The sequence below is a fragment of the Symphalangus syndactylus genome, chromosome 13 (assembly GCF_028878055.3).
Source record: "Symphalangus syndactylus isolate Jambi chromosome 13, NHGRI_mSymSyn1-v2.1_pri, whole genome shotgun sequence".
Classification (NCBI taxonomy): Eukaryota; Metazoa; Chordata; class Mammalia; order Primates; family Hylobatidae; genus Symphalangus; species Symphalangus syndactylus.
The window spans coordinates 42,655,360-42,675,381 of record NC_072435.2 but is presented as its reverse complement, the minus strand read 5'-3'; the positions used below and the strand labels follow the sequence as shown (position 1 = coordinate 42,675,381).

General features: G+C 56.8%; 1 protein-coding gene across 2 annotated transcripts in view; it reads left to right on the top strand.

Moving 5' to 3' along the window:
- The first annotated feature begins 294 nt into the window (after positions 1 to 294).
- Positions 295 to 20,022, top strand: part of CHERP (calcium homeostasis endoplasmic reticulum protein) — a 24,566-nt gene continuing 4,838 nt past the window's right edge. The window contains exons 1-11 of one of the 2 annotated variants that reach the window (XM_055239158.2): positions 295 to 477; positions 788 to 961; positions 6,906 to 7,090; positions 9,363 to 9,500; positions 9,766 to 9,917; positions 11,626 to 11,737; positions 11,831 to 11,920; positions 12,618 to 12,870; positions 14,572 to 14,747; positions 17,053 to 17,488; positions 19,444 to 19,682. In XM_055239158.2, coding sequence (XP_055095133.1) covers positions 453 to 477; positions 788 to 961; positions 6,906 to 7,090; positions 9,363 to 9,500; positions 9,766 to 9,917; positions 11,626 to 11,737; positions 11,831 to 11,920; positions 12,618 to 12,870; positions 14,572 to 14,747; positions 17,053 to 17,488; positions 19,444 to 19,682 — 1,980 coding nt within the window. In that variant the 5' untranslated portion in view covers positions 295 to 452. Of the gene's footprint in view, positions 478 to 787; positions 962 to 6,905; positions 7,091 to 9,362; positions 9,501 to 9,765; positions 9,918 to 11,592; positions 11,738 to 11,830; positions 11,921 to 12,617; positions 12,871 to 14,571; positions 14,748 to 17,052; positions 17,489 to 19,443; positions 19,683 to 20,022 lie in introns of both variants that reach the window. The other variant, XM_055239157.2, reaches the window with a different exon arrangement.

Sequence of the window (20,022 nt, the reverse complement as noted above, 5' to 3'; positions counted from 1 at the left end):
CCCCACTGTGCCCGCGAAAGGAAACAGAGACCCTGGTCCAGGCACGACGTCCCCAGGCCCCTTGTCGCCCGGAGGTAGCAACCAGCCAGCCCGTCGGGCTGCGACGCCGACCAAGGGGCACGCCCCCCGCCCCCCGGTCTCGACTAACAGCCACCCGCGCCGTTCCAGCCTTCCCGCGGCGCCGCGCAACTGAGACCCACTGCACAAGCGTCAGTAAACTTCTGCGCGTGCGCCTCGCTAGCCCCTCCCGCGGCCAGGCATCGCGCGGCTTCTTCCCGCCTGCCTCCCGCTCTCACTTCCGGAGTTTCCCAGCGACGGCCGTAAGTGGCGGGCGGAAGCGGCCCTAGAAGCCCGCCGTAAACGGCTCCCTCGCGCCACTTCCGGCCGGCTTCTGCAGACGGCGCTGGTGGTCGATCGTGTGGCGCCGGAGGACGTTCCCCGCGGCCGGAGCCATGGAGATGCCGCTGCCCCCCGATGGTGAGACCCAAACCGGCCGAGAGACCGTTTCTCTCTCCCCGGAACCTCTTGTTGGCCGGCCCCGCCTCCCAGAGTCCCCGGGCCTGGGAGGGGGCGGGGCTCGGCCTCGCGGCTTCGCCTGCGGCCTCTCTCGTGGGTCCCCGCACTCCCGGCGAGCGTGTGGCCCCTATCGGGACCCGTACAAGGGCAGCCTCTTCGGGGCCCACCCCCTTGGGGTCCCCGGCAAGGCGGACAGGGGCTGGGGCGCCAAGTCCCCCGGCTTTGGGCGGTCCTCGTTGACGCCCCGCATGGCCTTTTCTCCGTTCTCCAGACCAGGAGCTTCGAAATGTCATCGATAAGCTCGCCCAGTTCGTGGCTCGCAATGGGCCCGAATTTGAGAAGATGACTATGGAGAAGCAGAAGGACAACCCCAAATTCTCGTTTCTTTTCGGAGGCGAATTCTACAGTTACTACAAGTGCAAGCTGGCACTGGAGCAGCAGCAGCGTGAGTCCCCCTCCGGCACTCAGGCCGTCCCATCGAGCGCTTCCTTTCTCGGATTCCAGTCCGGGCTCTGCCACAAACCTCTTTTTTTCGGGTCTTTTACTCTCTGAAGTGGAGCAGCTCGGTCCACACGATCTCTCTTCCGCTGTTCCCACGGCCCTGCACAGAGCGGCTGCTGGGTGCCACTGTAATGGAGAACAACGAGGTTTTCGATCCTCCTCCTGGGCTCTGGATCAGGGATTTTGCTGTTGTTTTGCAGACTGATGATGGATTGTTTTAGTAGGAGTAGCGTGATTGTTTTAGTGTTTTCTAGGGAGGAAGTGATAGAGGCCGGATGGGAGCCCATGGGACAGGCACTGTCCAGCCCCCTTTGCCGTCTCCCTGTGGGTCTAGCAAGGTTTTTGCATTTCAGATGCCTGCAGCACAAATCAAAAAGAATTATTCCTCTGAGTTTTAGTTATTGGCAAGTGTTTATCAGTGTTTGTTCAGTGGGGCAACAGGATTCCAGTCCTGCTCTCAAGAAGTTTAAGGTTAGGAAGCAGAGGTGGCCTTTGAATAATGGATAGTCACCAGGTGGTGCGGCTGCTCAGGGCAGGTATCACATCTGTCACGTTCAGTACCCAACCCCGTCTCTAGATTGTTTAAATGAATAACTAGGAGTTTGCCAGGTAGATGGACATTGAGAGGTGGTTGTCTCCTGTTTAATCGAACACCAACTGTGTGTTATGTATTAAGGTAAGGTGACCCAAACAAGGTCTGTTTGGCCTTGGCGAGCGTGTAGTTCAGGGGACTACACGCTCGCCTTGTATTAAGGTACAAGGTCATTGTACCTTAATACATAACACACAGTTGGTGTTCGATTAAACAGCTTGAAAGGAGGCCTGTTGCAGTGGCTCATACTGTAATCCCAGCACTTTGGGAGCCCAAGGCGGGCAGATCACTTGAGGTTAGGAGTCTGAGAACAGCCTGGCTAACATAGTGAAAGCCTATCACTACTAAAGTTACAAAAATTAGGTGTGGTGGCACACGCCTGTAGTCCCAGCTACTGGAGAGGCTGAGGCAGAAGAATCGCTTGAACCTGGGAGGTGGAGGTTGCATTGAGCCGAGACCACGCCATTGCACTCCAGCCTGGGTGACAGAATGAGACTCCATCTAAAAAAAAAAAAACGAAAAAAAGCTTGAAAGGACACCAGGCCCAGTGGCTTGTGCCTGTAATCCCAGAACTTTAGGAGGCTGAGTCGAGTGGATCACTTGAGGTCAGGAGTTCGAGACCAGCCTGGCCAACATGGTAAAACCCCATCTCTACTAAAAATACAAAAAAATTAGCCAGGCATGGTGGTGGGCACCTGTAGTCCCAGCTACTCAGGAGGCTGAGGCAGGAGAATCGCTTGAACCTGGGAGGTGGAGGTTGCAGTGAGCCAAGATCATGCCACTGCACTCCAGCCTGGGAGACAGAGCGAGACTCCATCTAACAAAAAACAAAAAAAAAACTTGAAAGGCTGAGAGAGTAGAACATTGCAAAGGTGCAGTTTCTTGAACAAGAGACAGAGAAAGAGAGAGTTGGTGTGTGTATTGCCAGGCACAGTGGCACACACTGTACCCCCAGCTACTCAGGAGGCTGAGACTGGAGGGTTGCTTGAGCCCGGGAGTTCAGGGCTATAGTGTGCTGTGTCGATTAAGTGGTTGCACTAAGTTCAATGTCAATATGGTGACCCCCTGGGAGCTGGGGACCACTAGACTGTCTAAGGGGTGGTGAACTGGCCCAGGTCAGAAATGGAGCAGGTCGAAACTCCCGTGCTGATGAGTAGTGGCCTCGCGCCTGTGCATAGCCACTGCACTCCAGCCTGGGCAACATAGTGGAGAATCTATTTAAGAAAAGAACGTGCTTGTACGAGGGAGGAGTTTGATCTGGAGTGTTAACTGCCAGGGGAAAAGTTTGGGTTTTCTCACTCAATCCACGGGTTTTTGTGATGCCTATTTAGGTTCGAGATGCGGGGGCGGGGTGGGCAGGGAGAGATCAGCTGCCTGAAATCGTAAGCAAAATATTGTATGTGCTTATGTGTTTCTAGAGCAATCCTTCCTTAGCCCCAGCACACCAAGTTTAAAACCGTTTCTAAAGGCAGCGAGAAGCCACAAGAGTTTTAAACAAGGGAGAGAGTGGCTTGGGGTGTGTGGCCGGTGGTGTAGGACAAGGTAGAGGGACCCGCCTGGGGAGCAGTGAGGCCTGCAGGGGAGCGAACAGGGCAGTTGCTCAGGTGAGAGATGGTGGGGTCTGAATTAAATCAGTGGGTTGAGCCTGAGGGAGGGAGTGTGGGGGGCAGGTGGGGTGAAGGTAGAATCCATGAACTTGGGCACCAGTTGGATATTGACGACCTGATGGTGTAGTGAGCAGGGGAGGAAGACACCTCAGACAGTACTTTGACTTGGGTGACTGAGCTGAGGGCTGGTTTCCCTTTCTGGGGGGGCCACTTGGAAGCTGGTGCCATTATAGGGAAGGAGAGGGTGCTTATGCTTATAGCCCAGGAAGATTGAAGCCAAGAAGTGCTCCCTTTTCTTTCTTTTTTTTTTTTTTTTTTTTTTTTGGAGATGGAGTCTTGCTCTGTCGCCAGGCTGGAGTACAATGGCACGATCTCGGCTCACTGCAACCTCTGCCTCCCGGATTCAAGCGATTCTTCTGCCTCAGCCTCCCAAGTAGCTGGGACTACAGGCGTGCGCCACCACACCCAGCTAATTTTTGTATTTTTAGTAGAGACGTGGTTTCACCATGTTGGCCAGGATGGTCTCGATCTCTTGACCTCATGATCCACCCGCCTTGGCCTCCCAAAGTGCTGGAATTACAGGCATGAGCCACCGCGCCAAGCCAAGAAGTGCTTTCTGGCCAGGCGCGGTGGCTCACGCTTGTAATCCCAGCACTTTGGGAGGCCGAGGCGGGCGGATCACGAGGTCAGGAGATCAAGACTATGATGAAACCCCGTCTCTACTAAAAATACAAAAAAAAAATTAGCCAGGCGTGGTGGTGGGCGCCTGTAGTCCCAGCTACTCGGAGAGGCTGAGGCAGGAGAATGGCGTGAACCCGGGAGGCGGAGCTTGCAGGGAGGCAGAGCTTGCAGTGAGCCGAGATTGCGCCACTGCACTCCAGCCTGGGCAACAGAGCGAGACTCCGTCTCAAAAAAAAAAAAAAAGAAGTGCTTTCTGTGGGTGATGATAATATTGGCTAGATCTAAAGGATGTGTTGGGGTTGGCCAGGTGAAAACAAGGGGAGAAAAGTGTTCTAGGCAGAGGAAGGAGCACTTGGAGGGAATGGGGGACCCGGAGCTTAGGGTGGCTGAAGCCCAGAGTAGGAGGGGTTCTTGGAGTGGCCAGAGGTGGGGGTGCAGAGTTGGGGGCCTGGCTTGGGGAGGAGTCGGGGGCCTGGCTTGGGGAGGAGTGAGGAGTGTATCCTGGAAGCATGGGAGAGACTCGTGGAAGGTTTTGGTCTGTGTTCTGAAGCTGGGTTAGCCACAGTACAGCCAGTTCTGCACCCCACTCCTTAAAGCCTGGGCCTCAACTGTTCTAGAATGGAGCTTCACGAACTCTGGTGAAGAACCATTTTGGTTTTTGTTTTTTTAAGTTTCTAACCTGTTTTGCTTTGCAAAACTTTTGCAAAGCACAGTAACAATGTGGACCGTGAACCATCACGTGGCTAGAAAGGTTTTGAAATGCTCACTTTCTGGTTCCATAACTGTCTGTCACCCCTGGGTAGCCCACTCTTTAAGTGGCAATACCATGACTGCCATGTCGAAAAGAGGTAGAGGGGTGGGACCTGATGCAGGAAGACCAGTTCTGGGGTGACACAGGTGACAGTGGATCCATGGTGGTGACAGTGGGGACATAGACTGATTGGAGTGATGTCTAGGAGGCTGCCTTGACACTATGTGGCTCATCAGTGGGAGGCACATGCGCCTTCTGGCCTGGGTTTCTGGGCAGATGGTGGTGCCAGCCATGATGTGGGGAGCACAGGAGGGGATATCAGTGTAGGGGGTGAGAGGAAACACAGGCCCCTTGGAAACTCAGAGGGCCATGCAGTTGGTGGTCAGGGCCAAAGCTCAGGGAATCCAGAATGGAGATGATGGATTTAGGAATCACACTGTGCAGCTGACAGTCGCAGCCGCAAGAATGGATAGCTCATGTTCCCCGGGGATTGCATAGAGCGGAGGACAGGGCTCAGAACACAGGCTGTGCACCCCAGCATCTGAGGGTCCGACGGGAGAGGGGTTGGTAAAGGGAGAGAAAGGGACTGAGGGGGCAGACACATGGAGGCCAAGGGAGGCAAGCACCTGCGACAGGCCCGTGGGGCTGAGTTGAGTGAGGGTGCCTCAGCTGCCTGGGGGAAGGGGTGGCCGCAGGGAGTGGCACGCAGGCACCGGGCTGAGATAAAGGGGAGGTGAAGATCTGGAGTGAGTCTTGGCTGGGAAATCGTTTAGAGAGGGATCATGGGGTGAAGGGAGAGGTTTGCAACCCAGAATATTCTGATGTGTTTATTTACTTTTTTTTTTTTTTTTTTTTTTTTTTTTTTTTTTTTTTTTTGAGACAGAGTCTCACTCTGTCACCCACGCTGGAGTGCAGTGGCACCATCTCGGCTCACTGCAACCTCCACCTTGCGGGCTCAAGCAATTCTCCTGCCTCAGCCTCTCAAGTAGCTGAGATTACAGGTGCCCGCCACCACACCTGACTAATTTTTTGCATTTTCAGTAGAGGCAGGGCCGTGTTGGCCAGGCTGGTCTCGAACTCCTGACCTCAGGTGATCCACCCTGAGGTGGATCCTCTCAAAGTGCTGGGATTATAGGCGTGAGCCATCATGCCCAGCCCAATGTGTTTAGATACTGCTGGGGAGGGGTGGGTAAAGAGGGAGGAGTTGGAGAAATAAGAGAGAGAAGAAATATCAATAAGCAGTGTCCCTCGGACGGTAGGAGGGGTGGGATTCGGTGCAGAAGTTAGGGGTCATCCTGTAGGGTGTCTTTGGGTGCACAAACTGGAAGGCACAGTCAGCCCCAAGACTTGACTTGAGCGCTCAGTGAGGGGCGACACCTTCCACCCGACACCCCACACCCCTTATCTTAGGCTTTGTCCTGGTCCCCTTGGAGTGGGGCTCTGGATGGCTCCAGGGGTACATGGTTCCATTTAGACCAGGTGGCCCCAAGACGGAGAGAGAGGTGGGTCATCTTGTCCAGGGCCTCCTTATGAGCAGGGTCCCTTCCTCAGAGACCTCACCACCCGCCCCATCTGGCCAGAGTTGGGACCTGCGCCCACCCTGACCCAGGCTTCTGCCGGCAGAATGGGTGTCTCACTGCTGCCTCAAACCGTATGCACCCCTGAATGCAGAGGGGTCTCTGTCCCCAAGGGCTGGAGAAGCAAGGAGAGTCAGTAGAAGGACAAGGCAAGTGTAGGGGAGGCCGCAGTGTGCGCTCGGGGGTGCGGCTTCGTGCCTTTCTGGCCAGATGTGCAGAGGCCCGGTGGCTGTGACATCTTAACAGTCAATGGGTAGCTTAAGTGGCAGAGGTCAGCGAGTGGCTGAGGAGGTCGGGGGATGAGAGGTGCCGAGGCCTAGGTTATGCATCAGGTGGGGCCTAGGTGGGTGAGGAGGTGGGCAGGCTCAAGCTTAGCTTGCACCGGAAGGACACTGTGCAAGGACTGGATGGTGCTGGCAAGAGAGTGGCCAGGGGACTTCCTAGGTTCTCTGAGGAGGGGACAGCCTGAAGATGGAAGGATGAAGCTGGGATCCTGTGAGAGGGAGGGCAGGGCCCGAGAGTAGGAGGAGCTGGTCTGTGTGGGCACGAGGCTGTGAACAGGCCCTCGTGGATGGTGAGTCCCTGGGGAAGGGGAGGCCCCTGTGGCTGAGAGGTGGCCAATGGGACACCTAGATCCCCATCTGCATTCTCACGGGGCACCCCTCCTTCTCTCCCTTCAGTTATCTGCAAGCAGCAGACCCCGGAGCTGGAGCCAGCCGCTGCCATGCCGCCCCTTCCACAGCCCCCGCTGGCCCCCGCCGCGCCCATCCCACCGGCCCAGGGTGCGCCGTCCATGGACGAGCTCATCCAGCAGAGCCAATGGAACCTCCAGCAGCAGGAGCAGCACTTGCTGGCACTCAGACAGGTACGAGTCCGCCCCCTCCTCAGCCAGACACCAGCAGCTCCCCTGTGCCTCTGTTTTTGCGTCTGCTCATCAGAATGAATAACAGGTGTCAGTGAGGACAGGGCCTGCCCTGCCACCCAGGGCTTGGTGCATGTCAGCCACTGTCACCCCCAGCCCTGATGCCAGACACGGAGGCTGCTTCTCATCTCAGTGAAGCCACTGGACATGTGTGTACCCATCACCCTGGGGTGGACCCCCTTAGTGGGACTGGGGCACGTGTGAACCTTGAAGCTCCCTAACGGCTGTGGCCAGGCAGCCTCTGGTGCCTACCATTGGCCCCACCACACAGTAGCTAGGTCACCTGGAGCTGTTGGTTGGGGAAGGACCCCCCCCCCTTTTTTTTTTTTTGAGTCTTGTTCTGTCACCCAGGTGGGAGTGCAGTGGCGCGATCTCGGCTCACTGCAGCCCCTGCCTCCCAAGTTCAAACGATTCTCCTGCCTCAGCCTCTGGAGTAGCTGGGATTACAGGCATGCATCACCACACCCAGCTAATTTTTGTATTTTTAGTAGAGATGGGGTTTCACCAGGTTGGCCGGGCTGGTCTCAAACTCCTGATCTCAGGTGATCCACTTGGCCAGAAGGACCCTTTTGTCCTTCCTGGTCCAACAGTTTGATAACGTTTGCCAAATGGAATACAGGTGCATTGACTGGGCGTGGTGGCTCACACCTGTAATCCCAGCACTTTGGGAGGCTGAGACGGCGGATCATGAGGTCAGGAGCTCGAGGCTAGCCTGGCCAACATGATGAAACCCTGTCTCTACGAAAAATACAAAAATTAGCTGAGCATGGTGGTGCACGCCTGTAATCCCAGCTACTTGGAAGGCTGAGGCAGGAGAATTGCCTGAACCCGGGAGGAAAAGGTTGCATGAGCCGAGATCACACCACTGCACTCCAGCCTGGGTGACAGAGCAAGACTCAGTCTCGGAAAAAATAAATAAATAAAAGACTACAGGTGCATTGCCAGAAAAACGAGAGGAATAGAATACCAAACCTCCAAAACACCAGCCCTATGCTTAGTACTAGGTTCAGGGCATAAAATCACACTGTCATATTGCTCTCAGAAAGTTCCAGCTGGGAGCAGTGGGCTCAGCCTGTAATCCCAGCACTCTGGGAGGCCAAGGCAGGCGGATCACAGGGTCATGAGTTTGAGACCAGCCTGGCCAATATGGTGAAACCCCGTCTCTAATAAAAAATACAAAAATTAGTTGGGTGCGGTGACAGGTGTCTGTAGTCCCAGCTACTTGGGAGACTGAGGCAGGAGAATTGCTTGAACCTGGGAAGCAGAGTTTGCAGTGAGCCGAGATCATGCCATTGCACTCCAGCCTGGGTGACAGAGCGAGATTCCATCTCAAAAAAAAAAAGGAAAGTTCCAGAATGCTCAACCTCAGCTTGCTTCTGTTCATCATGGAGTGGGAGGCCTGCCTTGACCAGCCGTAACTGACTGCTGGTCCCCATGGCAGCTCTGTTTTTACCAGTCGCACTTTAACCTGCGTTTCCTCTTGAGGAATGAGATTGTCCCCTTCTTGCTTCACTAGAGGCCATGGGTGTGTCCTCTTCCTCTACTGCCTGTTCACACCATCCTTCATTTTTCTTTTTTTTTCTTTTTTGTTGTTTTGTTGTTGTTAGAGACAAGGTCTTGCTCTGTCACTCAGGCTGGAGTGCAGTGGTACAGTCACAGCTTACTGTAACTTTGAACTCCTGGGTTCCAGCGATCCTTCTGCCTCAGCCTTCCAAGTAGTTGGGAACACAGGCACACACTACCATGCTCAACTGATTTGTATTTTGTTTTTTGTAGAGATGAGGTCTCGCTACGTTGCCCAGGTGGTCTGGAGCTCCTCGGCTCAAGCGATCCTCCCGCCTCAGCCTCCCAAAATGCTGGGATTACAGGCATGAGCCACCGCGCCCTGCCTTTGCTTTTTGTTGAGTTGGTTTGCAGAGGTTGTTTGTTCCTCTGGGCTGCAGTGTTTTCCTTGGTTACCTGGAGGGCAGGTGTTGTCTCCTGGTATGTGCTGTCAGTGCGCTGCCCACTCCGGGAGGGACTGTCACAGATTCACGGCAGGCATGACAGACAGAATCTCCTTGTGCTGGGGACAAGCAAGGGAGCTGATGGCCAGAGCAGCCCAGAGTCCGGGCATCGCCACCATGTCCCCACCCCGCCCCTGCTGAGCCAGGCCGGAGGGCTCGGGCTGCAGGTCCCTCCTCATGTGCTCTCGGCCCCACTGACCCCCCCGCAGGAGCAAGTGACAGCGGCCGTGGCCCACGCGGTGGAGCAGCAGATGCAGAAGCTTCTGGAGGAGACCCAGCTAGACATGAACGAGTTTGACAACCTGCTGCAGCCCATCATCGACACGTGCACCAAGGATGCCATCTCGGTGAGGGGCCGGCGCTTCCCAGAGCCCAGCTTCCCCCTGGTCCCGCCCTGAGGCAGGGCCTGCCGCAGCCAGTCTGGGCTAAGGGCTGTTACGATGGGTGCCTTTCCCTCCCGCCTTGAGCACCCTCCTGAGGCTGTGGGACCCTGTGCCCCCCACCCTTATGGTGTGTCCTTCCCCGGGCTGATGGTGACACGCTCTCAGGGATGCAGTGGGTGCCTGGGGGAGCCACGGCCCTGCTCACTCATCATCGGCTCGGTTGTTGCAGGCCGGGAAGAACTGGATGTTCAGCAATGCCAAGTCCCCGCCGCACTGTGAGCTGATGGCCGGCCACCTCCGGAACCGCATCACAGCTGACGGGGCGCACTTCGAGCTGCGGCTGCACCTCATCTACCTGATCAACGACGTGCTGCACCACTGGTGAGCGCCACCGCCCCGTGCCCAGAGCGCCACTTCCTCACTCTCCTCCTCCTCAACCCCTCCTGGGCGGCCGCTTGCTCCAATCAGCTTGGCTTGGCCTGTCCTGAGACTAGGGGGCACTTGTCCAGGGAGCCCGGGTCGGGGGGTCTCTGTCAGCCATCAGGCTTCTGTCTGCAGGACTGTGGGATCTAGGTGTCCCATGCACCTTCACTGCATGCCCTGTCCTCTCCCCTAGACCCCAGCCGCACCTGTCACATTGCTGTCTTCTGGGGGCCACTGTTCCCTGTGCCCCTTGCTCTCTTGGCGTTTCCTTGTTGCCTTCTCGGCCACAGCCTCCTTGGCTTCTGTGTCTTTCTCTTTCCCTCGTCACTGATTTGCACGCACACACACACACGCACAGTCACCTGACTTTGCTCAGCCATCAGGACCCTCCTTTGGGGTCCTCTTCTCCAGCCCTGACCCGTCTCTCAGGCTTCAACAGAGCCACCTCTGCCCACCCTCTATCCCCACCCAGCCCTCACCCTTCCCACTGTTGCTGTCTCCACCCTCCCCAAGGTTGGGCGGGTATTTCCTTCTACAGGGTCACCGGGGCTCTTCTCACAAAAATTAGAAAAAGAACAAAACAATAGAACCCCAGGCCAAAGGCCCACACTTGGAGGAGGAGACAGGCATTGCTACTGAGCCTAGCGGGCAGCAGTCCTGGCCGGGTGCCTTGTGTGCCTCTACACTGGGCCAGTCTGCCAGCACCCATCTCGCCCCATCTACCACATGCAGCACTGCCTGAGTCCCTCTTCCCTCCCCACCTCAGTCCCTGTTTGTCTCCTGCTGGGAAGTGAGCTGCGGCTCGGCACCACCTCTGCCCTTCTGCTCCTCCTCGTGCCTCCTCTTCTCCCTGCCTCTGAGTCAGGGGCACCTTGCACGGATGCATAGTTTCCCGCATTCTCCAGCCACGTGCCTCTCTAGCTCCACTCTGTCCGAAGCCAAGTGCTGCTCACCCGGCCCAGGCCCTTGCTCCCCTGAGCTCCCTGCAACAAGCTGGGGGCTGAGGGGCTTCCAGCTGCTCCCCTCCTGTCCCGCGTCCCTCCCCGGGGGCAGCCGTCTCCCTGCGCAGCTGCAGGGGCCTCCCAGGCCAGGTATGCACAGTGTCCTGTGCAGCACTGCACAGCGGCCCTGAGAGGACATGTGCCCAGCACCTCCCCCTGCTGGGCATCCAGTCACTCTTCTAAAGCATCTTAGGTGCCTGAGGGACTGGGCACCCTCCCTCCTCCTCCCAAGAGGCCTGGCCTGGGCCGAGGTTTCCTTGTGCCTAGCGAGTGACAAAGACAAGACCCCCACTCCGCAGCAGTCCCATCCCGCCCATCGCACACAGGCAGGGGCTCCCGCGGGCCCATGTCCCTTCATCCTCAGTGCCACCCAAGAGGGAAGGAGGGAAGGTTATTTCCTATCTAGGGGACTGGACCAAAAGGCCTTGCTCAGAACGGCCCCAGGCACGTTCTCTCCTTCCCCTGCTTGCTGTTTTTCCATCCGTCCCTTCCTCGAGCCCAGGCACCAGCACAGGTCTCGTGGGAGCCCATCCATCTCCCTGACCGGGTTGGGGACCCGATTCCCGAGAAGGCAGAGGGCGCTGAGGCTGGAGCCGCGATGGTAACGGGCGCGTGGCCGGGTCCCGCCCCAGGGCCCTGACGCGCGGAAAGTCTCTCCCTCACAGCCAGCGCAAGCAGGCCCGGGAGCTGCTGGCCGCCCTGCAGAAGGTCGTGGTGCCCATCTACTGCACCAGCTTCCTGGCCGTGGAGGAAGACAAGCAGCAGAAGATCGCCCGGGTGCGTTGGCCCCGGGCCGGGGATTGGGCGAGACCGGGACACGCAGGCCTTCCCCTCCCCACTGACCCGGCCTCTCTCCCCTCCCACCCCCAGCTCCTGCAGCTTTGGGAGAAAAACGGCTACTTTGATGACTCCATCATTCAGCAGCTACAGAGCCCGGCCCTGGGGCTTGGTCAGTACCAGGTGAGTGTCCCTGTCCACCCACACCTCACCCTAGAGCTAGGGCGGGTGCCCCAGGAGGGTTTGGGAATGTGAGGACAGCAGCTGCCACCCCAGCAGGTCCCAGAAGCCAGAGAGCCCATGTCCCCTGCCTGTGCTAGGAGTAGCCAGTGGGTATTGACCAGAGAGTCCCAGGTGACATTTCCGAGGCCTTAGGTGTGTCTCCCTGACTTTCCTGGCACACTAGAACCAGGCGGCCTTTCGGAGTCACTGCACGTGGCCCATTTGCTCTGGTGGTCAGGCATGTTCCAGCGTGATGGAAGCGTGAGGAAGCCCAGACGTGGCTTAGGCTGTGGCAGCCCCTCCTGCTGAGAGCCACATGGCGAGTGGGAGGCAGAGCCCATGAGCGTGTCCCAGAATGTTGGTGGGCAGTGTTCGCTGAGCAGCCACGCAGTGGCCAGGACACGGCTGTCATTGCTCGTTCCTGTTAACAGGGAATCGTAAACCACGCTGCAACGAACATCCTCATCCCCAAATCTGTGGCCAAATCCCAACGCACACTCTGGTTGCCCAGACTGTGTTGGCTGTTTCACGTGACGGTTCCCTGTCCGCCTGCCCCAGGTCCCCCAGGCTCTGCTGCTTTCCAGGCGTTTGTCCTCTGGCGCCAGGCAGCGAGCCCCAAAGCCGCGTACTGAGCAGCGGGTGCTCTTCTCTCTCCCAGGCCACCCTCATCAATGAGTACTCCTCGGTGGTCCAGCCAGTGCAGCTGGCCTTCCAGCAGCAGATCCAGACCCTCAAGACACAGCACGAGGAGTTCGTCACCAGCCTGGCCCAGCAGCAGCAGCAGCAGCAACAGCAGCAGCAGCAGCTCCAGATGCCGCAGATGGAAGCTGAAGTCAAGGCCACGCCTCCGCCACCTGCCCCACCCCCGGCCCCAGCACCTGCCCCTGCCATCCCGCCCACCACCCAGCCTGGTACGGGGCTCCCTCAGCCCAGCCTGCCCCCAGGAAACAGTCCCCAGAGGCTGGGCACCGAGTGTAGTCAGAAAGCAGTCTGCCACCCTCCAACACAGTTCTGGTTCCCTTGTCCCGGGCCTGCTCCTAGGCCCAGGTTTTCATCCATTTACAAGCACAAGCCAGGTGACCTTAGAGTAAAACTCCAACCATCCCATTCCTGAACAGCAGAAGGTCTGTTTCCTGTTCCTAGAGAAGAGAATACCCAGATCATTCCCCAAGACTAGGGTAACTATTACATCAGGCAGGAAGGACAATGCACGGACTGAGAATATAATTGGCCAGGTGTGGTGGCTTACGCTTGTCATCCCAGCACTTTGGGAGGCAAGGCGGGCAGATTGCTTGAGCCCAGGAGTTTGAGATTAGCCTGGGCAACATGGTGAAACCCCGTCTCTACTAAAAATAGAAAAATGGTGCTCACCTGTTGTCCCAGCTACTTGGGGACTGAGGTGGGAGGATCACTTGAGCCCATGAGATTGAGGCTGCAGTGAGCCATATTTACACCACTGCACTCCAGCCTGGGTAACAAAACGAGACCCTGTCTCAGAAAATGCAATCTAGTGTCCCTTCTGAAAAAGACACAGAAATACTGAAGGAGGCCGGGCGCGGTGGCTCAAGCCTGTAATCCCAGCACTTTGGGAGGCCGAGGCGGGCGGATCACGAGGTCAGGAGATCGAGACCATCCTGGCTAACACAGTGAAACCTCGTCTCTACTAAAAATACAAAAAATTAGCCGGGCGTGTTGGCGGGTGCCTGTAGTCCCAGCTACTTGGGAGGCTGAGGCAGGAGAATGGTGTGAACCCGGGAGGCGGAGCTTGCAGTGAGCCGAGATCGCGCCACTGCACTCCAGCCTAGGGGACAGAGAAAGACTCCGTCTCAAAAAAAAAAAAAAAAAAAAAGAAATACTGAAGGAAATCTTAGCAGAATCTAGCAAAGGATTTTGTTTTTTGTTGTTGTTTTTTTTTTTTTTTGAGACGAAGTCTCGCTCTTATTGCCCAGGTTGGGCTACAGTGCCGTGATCTCGGCTCACTGCAACCTCCGCCTCCCGGGTTCATGCCATTCTCCTACCTCAGCCTCCCGAGTAGCTGGGACTACAGGTGCCCGCCACCACGCCCAGCTAATTTTTTGTATTTTTAGTAGCGACGGGGTTCCACTGTGTTAGCCAGGATGATCTCAATCTCCTGACCTCATGATCCGCCAGCCTCGGCCTCCCAAAGTGCTGGGATTATAGGCATGAGCCACCGTGCCCGGCCTAGCAAAGGATTTTAAAATTACATTCTGATCAAAGAAGTTTTGTTCCAGGAATATGAGGATTGTATAGGATAGAAAACAGATTGTGGAGAAATGACCTTTTAATTAGATACAGGAAAGGTGTCTAATCAAATTGTGTGGATAGAAATTCTTCAGCAAACCAAGAAGGCAGGAGTGAGGCATGTGTCTTGTAAAGCTTTGAAAAGGACAGATGTGTGTCATTTTCAAGGTCGAAACCTCCCCTCACCCGGTCCCCTTCCTGGAGGCCAGTGATAGTCATGGTTTTAGTAGGTCCTGAAGCGATCCATTGGGCACTAAAAGCTGTAGTCTGGTTTGCTCTGGGGTAGTGTGGAGAGGAGACAGCGCCTCCTGCTGCCAGGCCTGCTCTAACTGCCTGTCACTTGGATTTAGATGACAGCAAGCCTCCCATCCAGATGCCTGGCTCTTCAGAGTACGAAGCCTCAGGAGGGGTCCAGGATCCTGCAGCCGCTGGCCCCCGGGGCCCCGGGCCACACGACCAGATCCCACCGAACAAGCCCCCTTGGTTTGACCAGCCTCACCCCGTGGCTCCTTGGGGCCAGCAGCAGGTATTGATTGGAACCTGGGGTGGGAGCAGATGGGGCACACTTGGCCTGATGGGGTAGCCTCCCCTATGCCAGTTGGTGGGCATTGAGTGGCTTACTGGGGAACGAGGGATATTCTGTGACAGAGCTTATGCTGGGTTAGTGACAGCCCTGTCTTCCTGTGGCTCTGGGACAGGTCGAGTGACAGGTCTTCACGTCCGTTCCCCGAGCTTTGATGGTTTGGGCTTCTCTGTATTCTAGATCCCCATTTTCCTGCGAGTGCAGGGAAGTTTAACGCCACAAGGCACGGCAGGGTGTTCTGTTTCCTGTCCTTAAACAGGTTCAGCTAGTTGAGTGTCAGTGTTTTGTCATCCTGGAAAGAAGAAGGTGCTTTTGTAAGGAAAGGGGGATGTCAGAAATGTCAGGCTTATTGCCCCTGGGAGGCCTCACATGCAGCTTTGCTATGGGTCACATACCCCTGGGCCAAGGCAGGGGCCACTTCATCTGGCACAGCATGGCTGTGAAGTGCCCTGGAGCGTGCTGGGTCCACTTAGAGCACTGAGGCACAGCCCCGGGCCTTCCCGGGCGCGACTTTCCCCCTTGACCGTGGTTGGCTTTGCAGCGTGGCCTTTCCAGGTGACTCCCTGTCTGCAGGGACAGGTGTAAGAATGGCAAGGAGACTGGCTCTGGACTGAGACTTGGTGCTTGTGGCTTTGAGCCTCCCACCCCCAGCTTCAGGATACAAAGCTGATTTAGGTTCAAATCTTTTGAACCTCACAAAAGATTGGACACCCCCATAAAGACAGCTGCCACCTCCGAGTGCTGGCCGGGAGCCAGATGGTGGTGGCTGTTTTGCAGGTACCCTCTGCTGGGGGAGCAGTTCTTGTCCCTGTTCTGTGGGTATGGAAACAGGCCCTTAGTGTCTCTAGGCTCAGTCTTTTCGCAGACCAGAGGGTTGGGCTCAGGACAATGGGCACGCCCCTCACTGAGGGTGCCCGCTAGGCCAGCAGTGCATCCTGCAGTCCACACTGAGAAACAGCAGCCTGGCCTGCTTGACTTGGCCATGTGTGGTCTTAACACTAGAAGTAATTTCTCGAGGCAGGAAGATTGCCTGAGGCCAGGAGTTTGGGACCAGCCTGGGCAACAAAGCAAGACTCCATCTCTACAAAGAGTAAAAATAAGCTGGCATGGTGGTGCACACCTGTCGTCCCAGGTACACAGCGGTCTGAGGCAGGAGGATTGGCTCAGCCAGGACTTCAGGCTTCATTGAGCTATGGTCGTGCCACTGCATTCTAGCCTGGGTGACAGAGTGAGACCTTGTCTCTAAAAAAGAAAAGGCTGGGCATGGTGGCTCACGCCTGTAATCCTAGCAGTTTGGGAGGCTGAGGTGGACAGATCATTTGGGGTCAGGAGTTTGAGACCAGCCTGGCCAACATGGTGAAACCTCACCTCTATTAAAGATAAAAAAGTAGCCGGGCATGGTGCCAGGCACCTATAATCCCAGCTACTCGAGAAGCTGAGGCAGGAGAATCACCTGAACGCGGTATGTGGAAGTTGCAGTGAGCCAAGATCGCGCCACTGTACTCCAGCCTGGGCAACAGAGCGAGACTGTCTCAAATTAAGAAAAAGAAAAACAAGTAGTTCCTGATATTTAATATCTGGCTCTCAGGCTTCTCTTGGAATCCTGGAGAATGTGGCGGCCTGGGCCATCCTCCCCTTAGTAGGGGTCAGCGCAGTTACCCAGCCGTGACCCTAGACACCGGCCTTCTCATTGGCCTCTGCGCTCCTCCCGTCTCCTGCTCAAGCTGGAGTTTGCCCTCCTCGCTTTAAGTCTCCAGAACAGAAGCTGGTGAGGGAAGAACCTCCCATCTTCAGTATCTGCCCAGCAGACGGCTTTTGGGGAGAGGGGGAGTGAGGCAGGGCAGGGGGTGTCTGAGCCCTGCCCCGTGGGTGACTGGGGTGCTCTGAAAAGCGATACCGTCTGTGCCTCTGCACCATGCCCCTGAGGGACGAGGGAGCTGGCATTTGTCTGGCAGTAGTAGCGGGGAGCACCTCGTGGCCTGTGCAGCCTGTGTGTGGGTGCAGCGCGCCCCAGTGGGAGAAACAGCCCCGGGACTGAGATGCGGGTGCAGCGGTTGGGGGTCTGGTCATTTTGCAGCAGCATGTGGTCGGGGCTGAGAGCAGGTGCCCAGCATCCCCGTAGGCGTCAGCGTAGGAGGCGCCCCAATGTGGCCAGGGCAGCGCCTCCATGGTCTGAGCCAGTGCTGTGATGCTGCCAAGCGCTGGGGCCCAGACCGCGCAGGGCTCACGCCTGTCCCTTCCCTTGCAGCCACCAGAGCAGCCGCCCTACCCGCACCACCAGGGCGGCCCACCCCACTGCCCCCCCTGGAACAACAGCCACGAGGGCATGTGGGGTGAGCAGCGCGGTGACCCCGGCTGGAACGGCCAGCGCGATGCACCCTGGAACAACCAGCCCGACCCCGCCTGGAACAACCAGTTCGAGGGCCCCTGGAACAGCCAACACGAGCAGCCACCCTGGGGCGGGGGCCAGCGCGAGCCGCCCTTCCGCATGCAGCGGCCCCCACACTTCCGGGGGCCCTTCCCGCCCCACCAGCAGCACCCACAGTTCAACCAGCCTCCGCACCCCCACAACTTCAACCGCTTCCCGCCCCGCTTCATGCAGGACGACTTCCCGCCACGGCACCCCTTCGAGCGGCCGCCCTATCCCCACCGCTTCGACTACCCCCAGGGGGACTTCCCTGCCGGTGAGTGTACGGGCGCCTGGGTAGGGCCTGGGGGAGGCACCCATGGCTCGCCTGCTGAGCAGGCTGGTGGCGCTGCTTGTGGTCCTGGCGTGCTCCCGAGTGCACAGTGACAGGCACAGGGTCATGGGACGTCGGAGGAGCCCAGCCTGGGTTCTCAGGAAGTGGGGGCACAGACTCAGCTTTGCCGCCCTGATTAGGCCCGGTTGGCCGCAGATGAGGCAGATCCAGTAGGGAAAGGTTCCTGCCGTGGGTGGGCGTGGTGAGGGCAGGGCGGGGCCTCGTTTTTTTTTTACTGCTGCTGCTTGCTTTTTGCATCAGTTTTCCCGTTGTATTAGTTCGTTTAAAAAATCAATACTTGGTGTGGTGTTGGGCACCTATGGTCCTAGCTGCTCAGAAGGCTGAGGTTGTGGTAAGCTGTGATCGCATCACTGTATTCCACTCTGGGCGACAGACTGTCTCAAAAAAAAACAAAAAACTAGTTTTCTTTTTTAAAAAAATTTTGTTATTTTATTTTAAATAGAGATGGGGTCTTGCTATGTTGGCCAGGCTACTCTCAAACTCCTGGGCTCAAGCAGTCATCCCCCCTCAGCCTCTAGAGTAGCTGGGTCTACAGATGTGAGCCACCGTGCCCAGTATCTTTGTTATTGATTTTATTATTTCTAATCTTTTAGTACTTTTTTTTTTTTTTGAGACACAGTCTCACCCTGTTGCCCAGGCTGGAGTGCAATGGCGCAATCTCAGCTCACTGCAACCTCCGCCTCCCGGAATCAGGTGATTCTCCTGCCTCAGCCTCCCGAGTAGCTGGGATTACAGGTGTGCGCCACCACGCCTGGCTAATTTTTTGTATCTTTAGTAGAGACAGGGTTTCACCATGTTGCCCAGGCTGGTCTCGAACTCCTGACCTCAGGTGATCCGCCCGCCTCGGCCTCTCAAAGTGCTGGGATTACAGGCGTGAGCCACCTCACTTGGCTTTTTGTTGTTGTTGTTGTTTGTTTTTTTGAGACTGAGCCTCACTGTCGCCCAGGCTGGAGTGCAGTGGCGCAGTCTCGGCTCACTGCAGCCTCCTCTTGGGTTCAAGTGATTCTCCCACCTTGGCCTCCTCAGTAGCTGGGATTACAGGCACCAGTCACTATGCCCAGCTAATTTTTGTATTTTTAGTAGATGGGGTTTCGCCATGTTGGCCAGGCTGGTCTCAAACTCTGGGCCTCAAGTGATCCACCCATCTTGGCCTCCCAAAGTGCTGAGATTACAGGCATGAGCCACCATGCCCGGCCTTCTCTCTTTAAATACATTTCTGATTATAAATGCATCTTGGAGACCGCTTGGCACATTTATTGCTTTTACTTTTTGGCTTGGGCTGACATGATAAAAGTCTTGCAGCCTGGACGGCTTCAACAGCTGGAATGTATTGTCTTAAGGATCTGGGGGCTGGAGGTCCAAGGTGGAAGTGTGGCGGGTTCGGGTTAGTGTCTCGGAGGCCTGTCTCCTTGGCTCACAGGTGACCGTCTTCTCTCTACGTGTCTGTGTCCTAATCTCTTATTGTAACGACAACAGTCACATTGGATTAGGGCCACCATGGCTTTATTTTAACTCATTTGTGTCTTTAAAGGCCCTGTCTCCAAATACAGTTCCATCCTGAGCTACTGGGGGCTGGGACTTCAGCGTATGGATTCGGAGGGTCACAACTTAGCCCTCACATTGCAGTTTTGGGGTTTTATGGTTTTCTTCTCTCAGCCTCAAGCTCCCTCGGCTGTGCCTATGGATGCGGGACAGGCCCCTCGGAGCCTGGCTCCTCTGTGCTTCGCTGCCTGGTCTTAAGCAGTGAGAGAAGGTGTTGGGCAGGCTTCCAGGAGGGGTTGGCCTCCTGGCCCTTCGCTGAGCCCCTTCCCTCCAGCACTTGTCACCTGGGAGATCCTGACTGGCCTGTGGTCCTGAGGCAAGTCTCTGTTTTGCAGAAATGGGGCCTCCTCACCACCACCCTGGCCACCGCATGCCTCATCCTGGCATCAACGAGCACCCGCCCTGGGCTGGACCCCAGCACCCCGACTTCGGCCCTCCCCCCCACGGCTTCAACGGGCAGCCCCCGCACATGCGGCGACAGGGCCCGCCCCACATCAACCACGATGACCCCAGCCTGGTCCCCAACGTGCCCTACTTCGATCTCCCTGCTGGGCTGATGGCGCCCCTTGTGAAGGTAATGCCCCACGGCAGGCTCCAAGCTGAGCATGCTTACCACACTGGCCCCCGTTTCTCCTCGTGAAAAGTGAACACACGGGACCGGGTGCCTCCCGGGGCTCCCCTTCCTCATCTCCCATTCCCTAGGGACCCTGATCCGTCAGTGGGAGGTGTCCAAACCGGAGTTGCACGGTGTGGCCGTAAGCGACGCCATGTCTGCCCTGACCCTCCTATCCCTCCCGCCGCAGGGAGCTTCAGCCATGTGGGGCCAGCTGGGCTATGAGGCTCGAGTCCTCCCTTCGTCCTTTTTGGTCCAGGCCCTCAGAAGCACCTTGTCCCAGGGCTGCTGATGGAGGGAA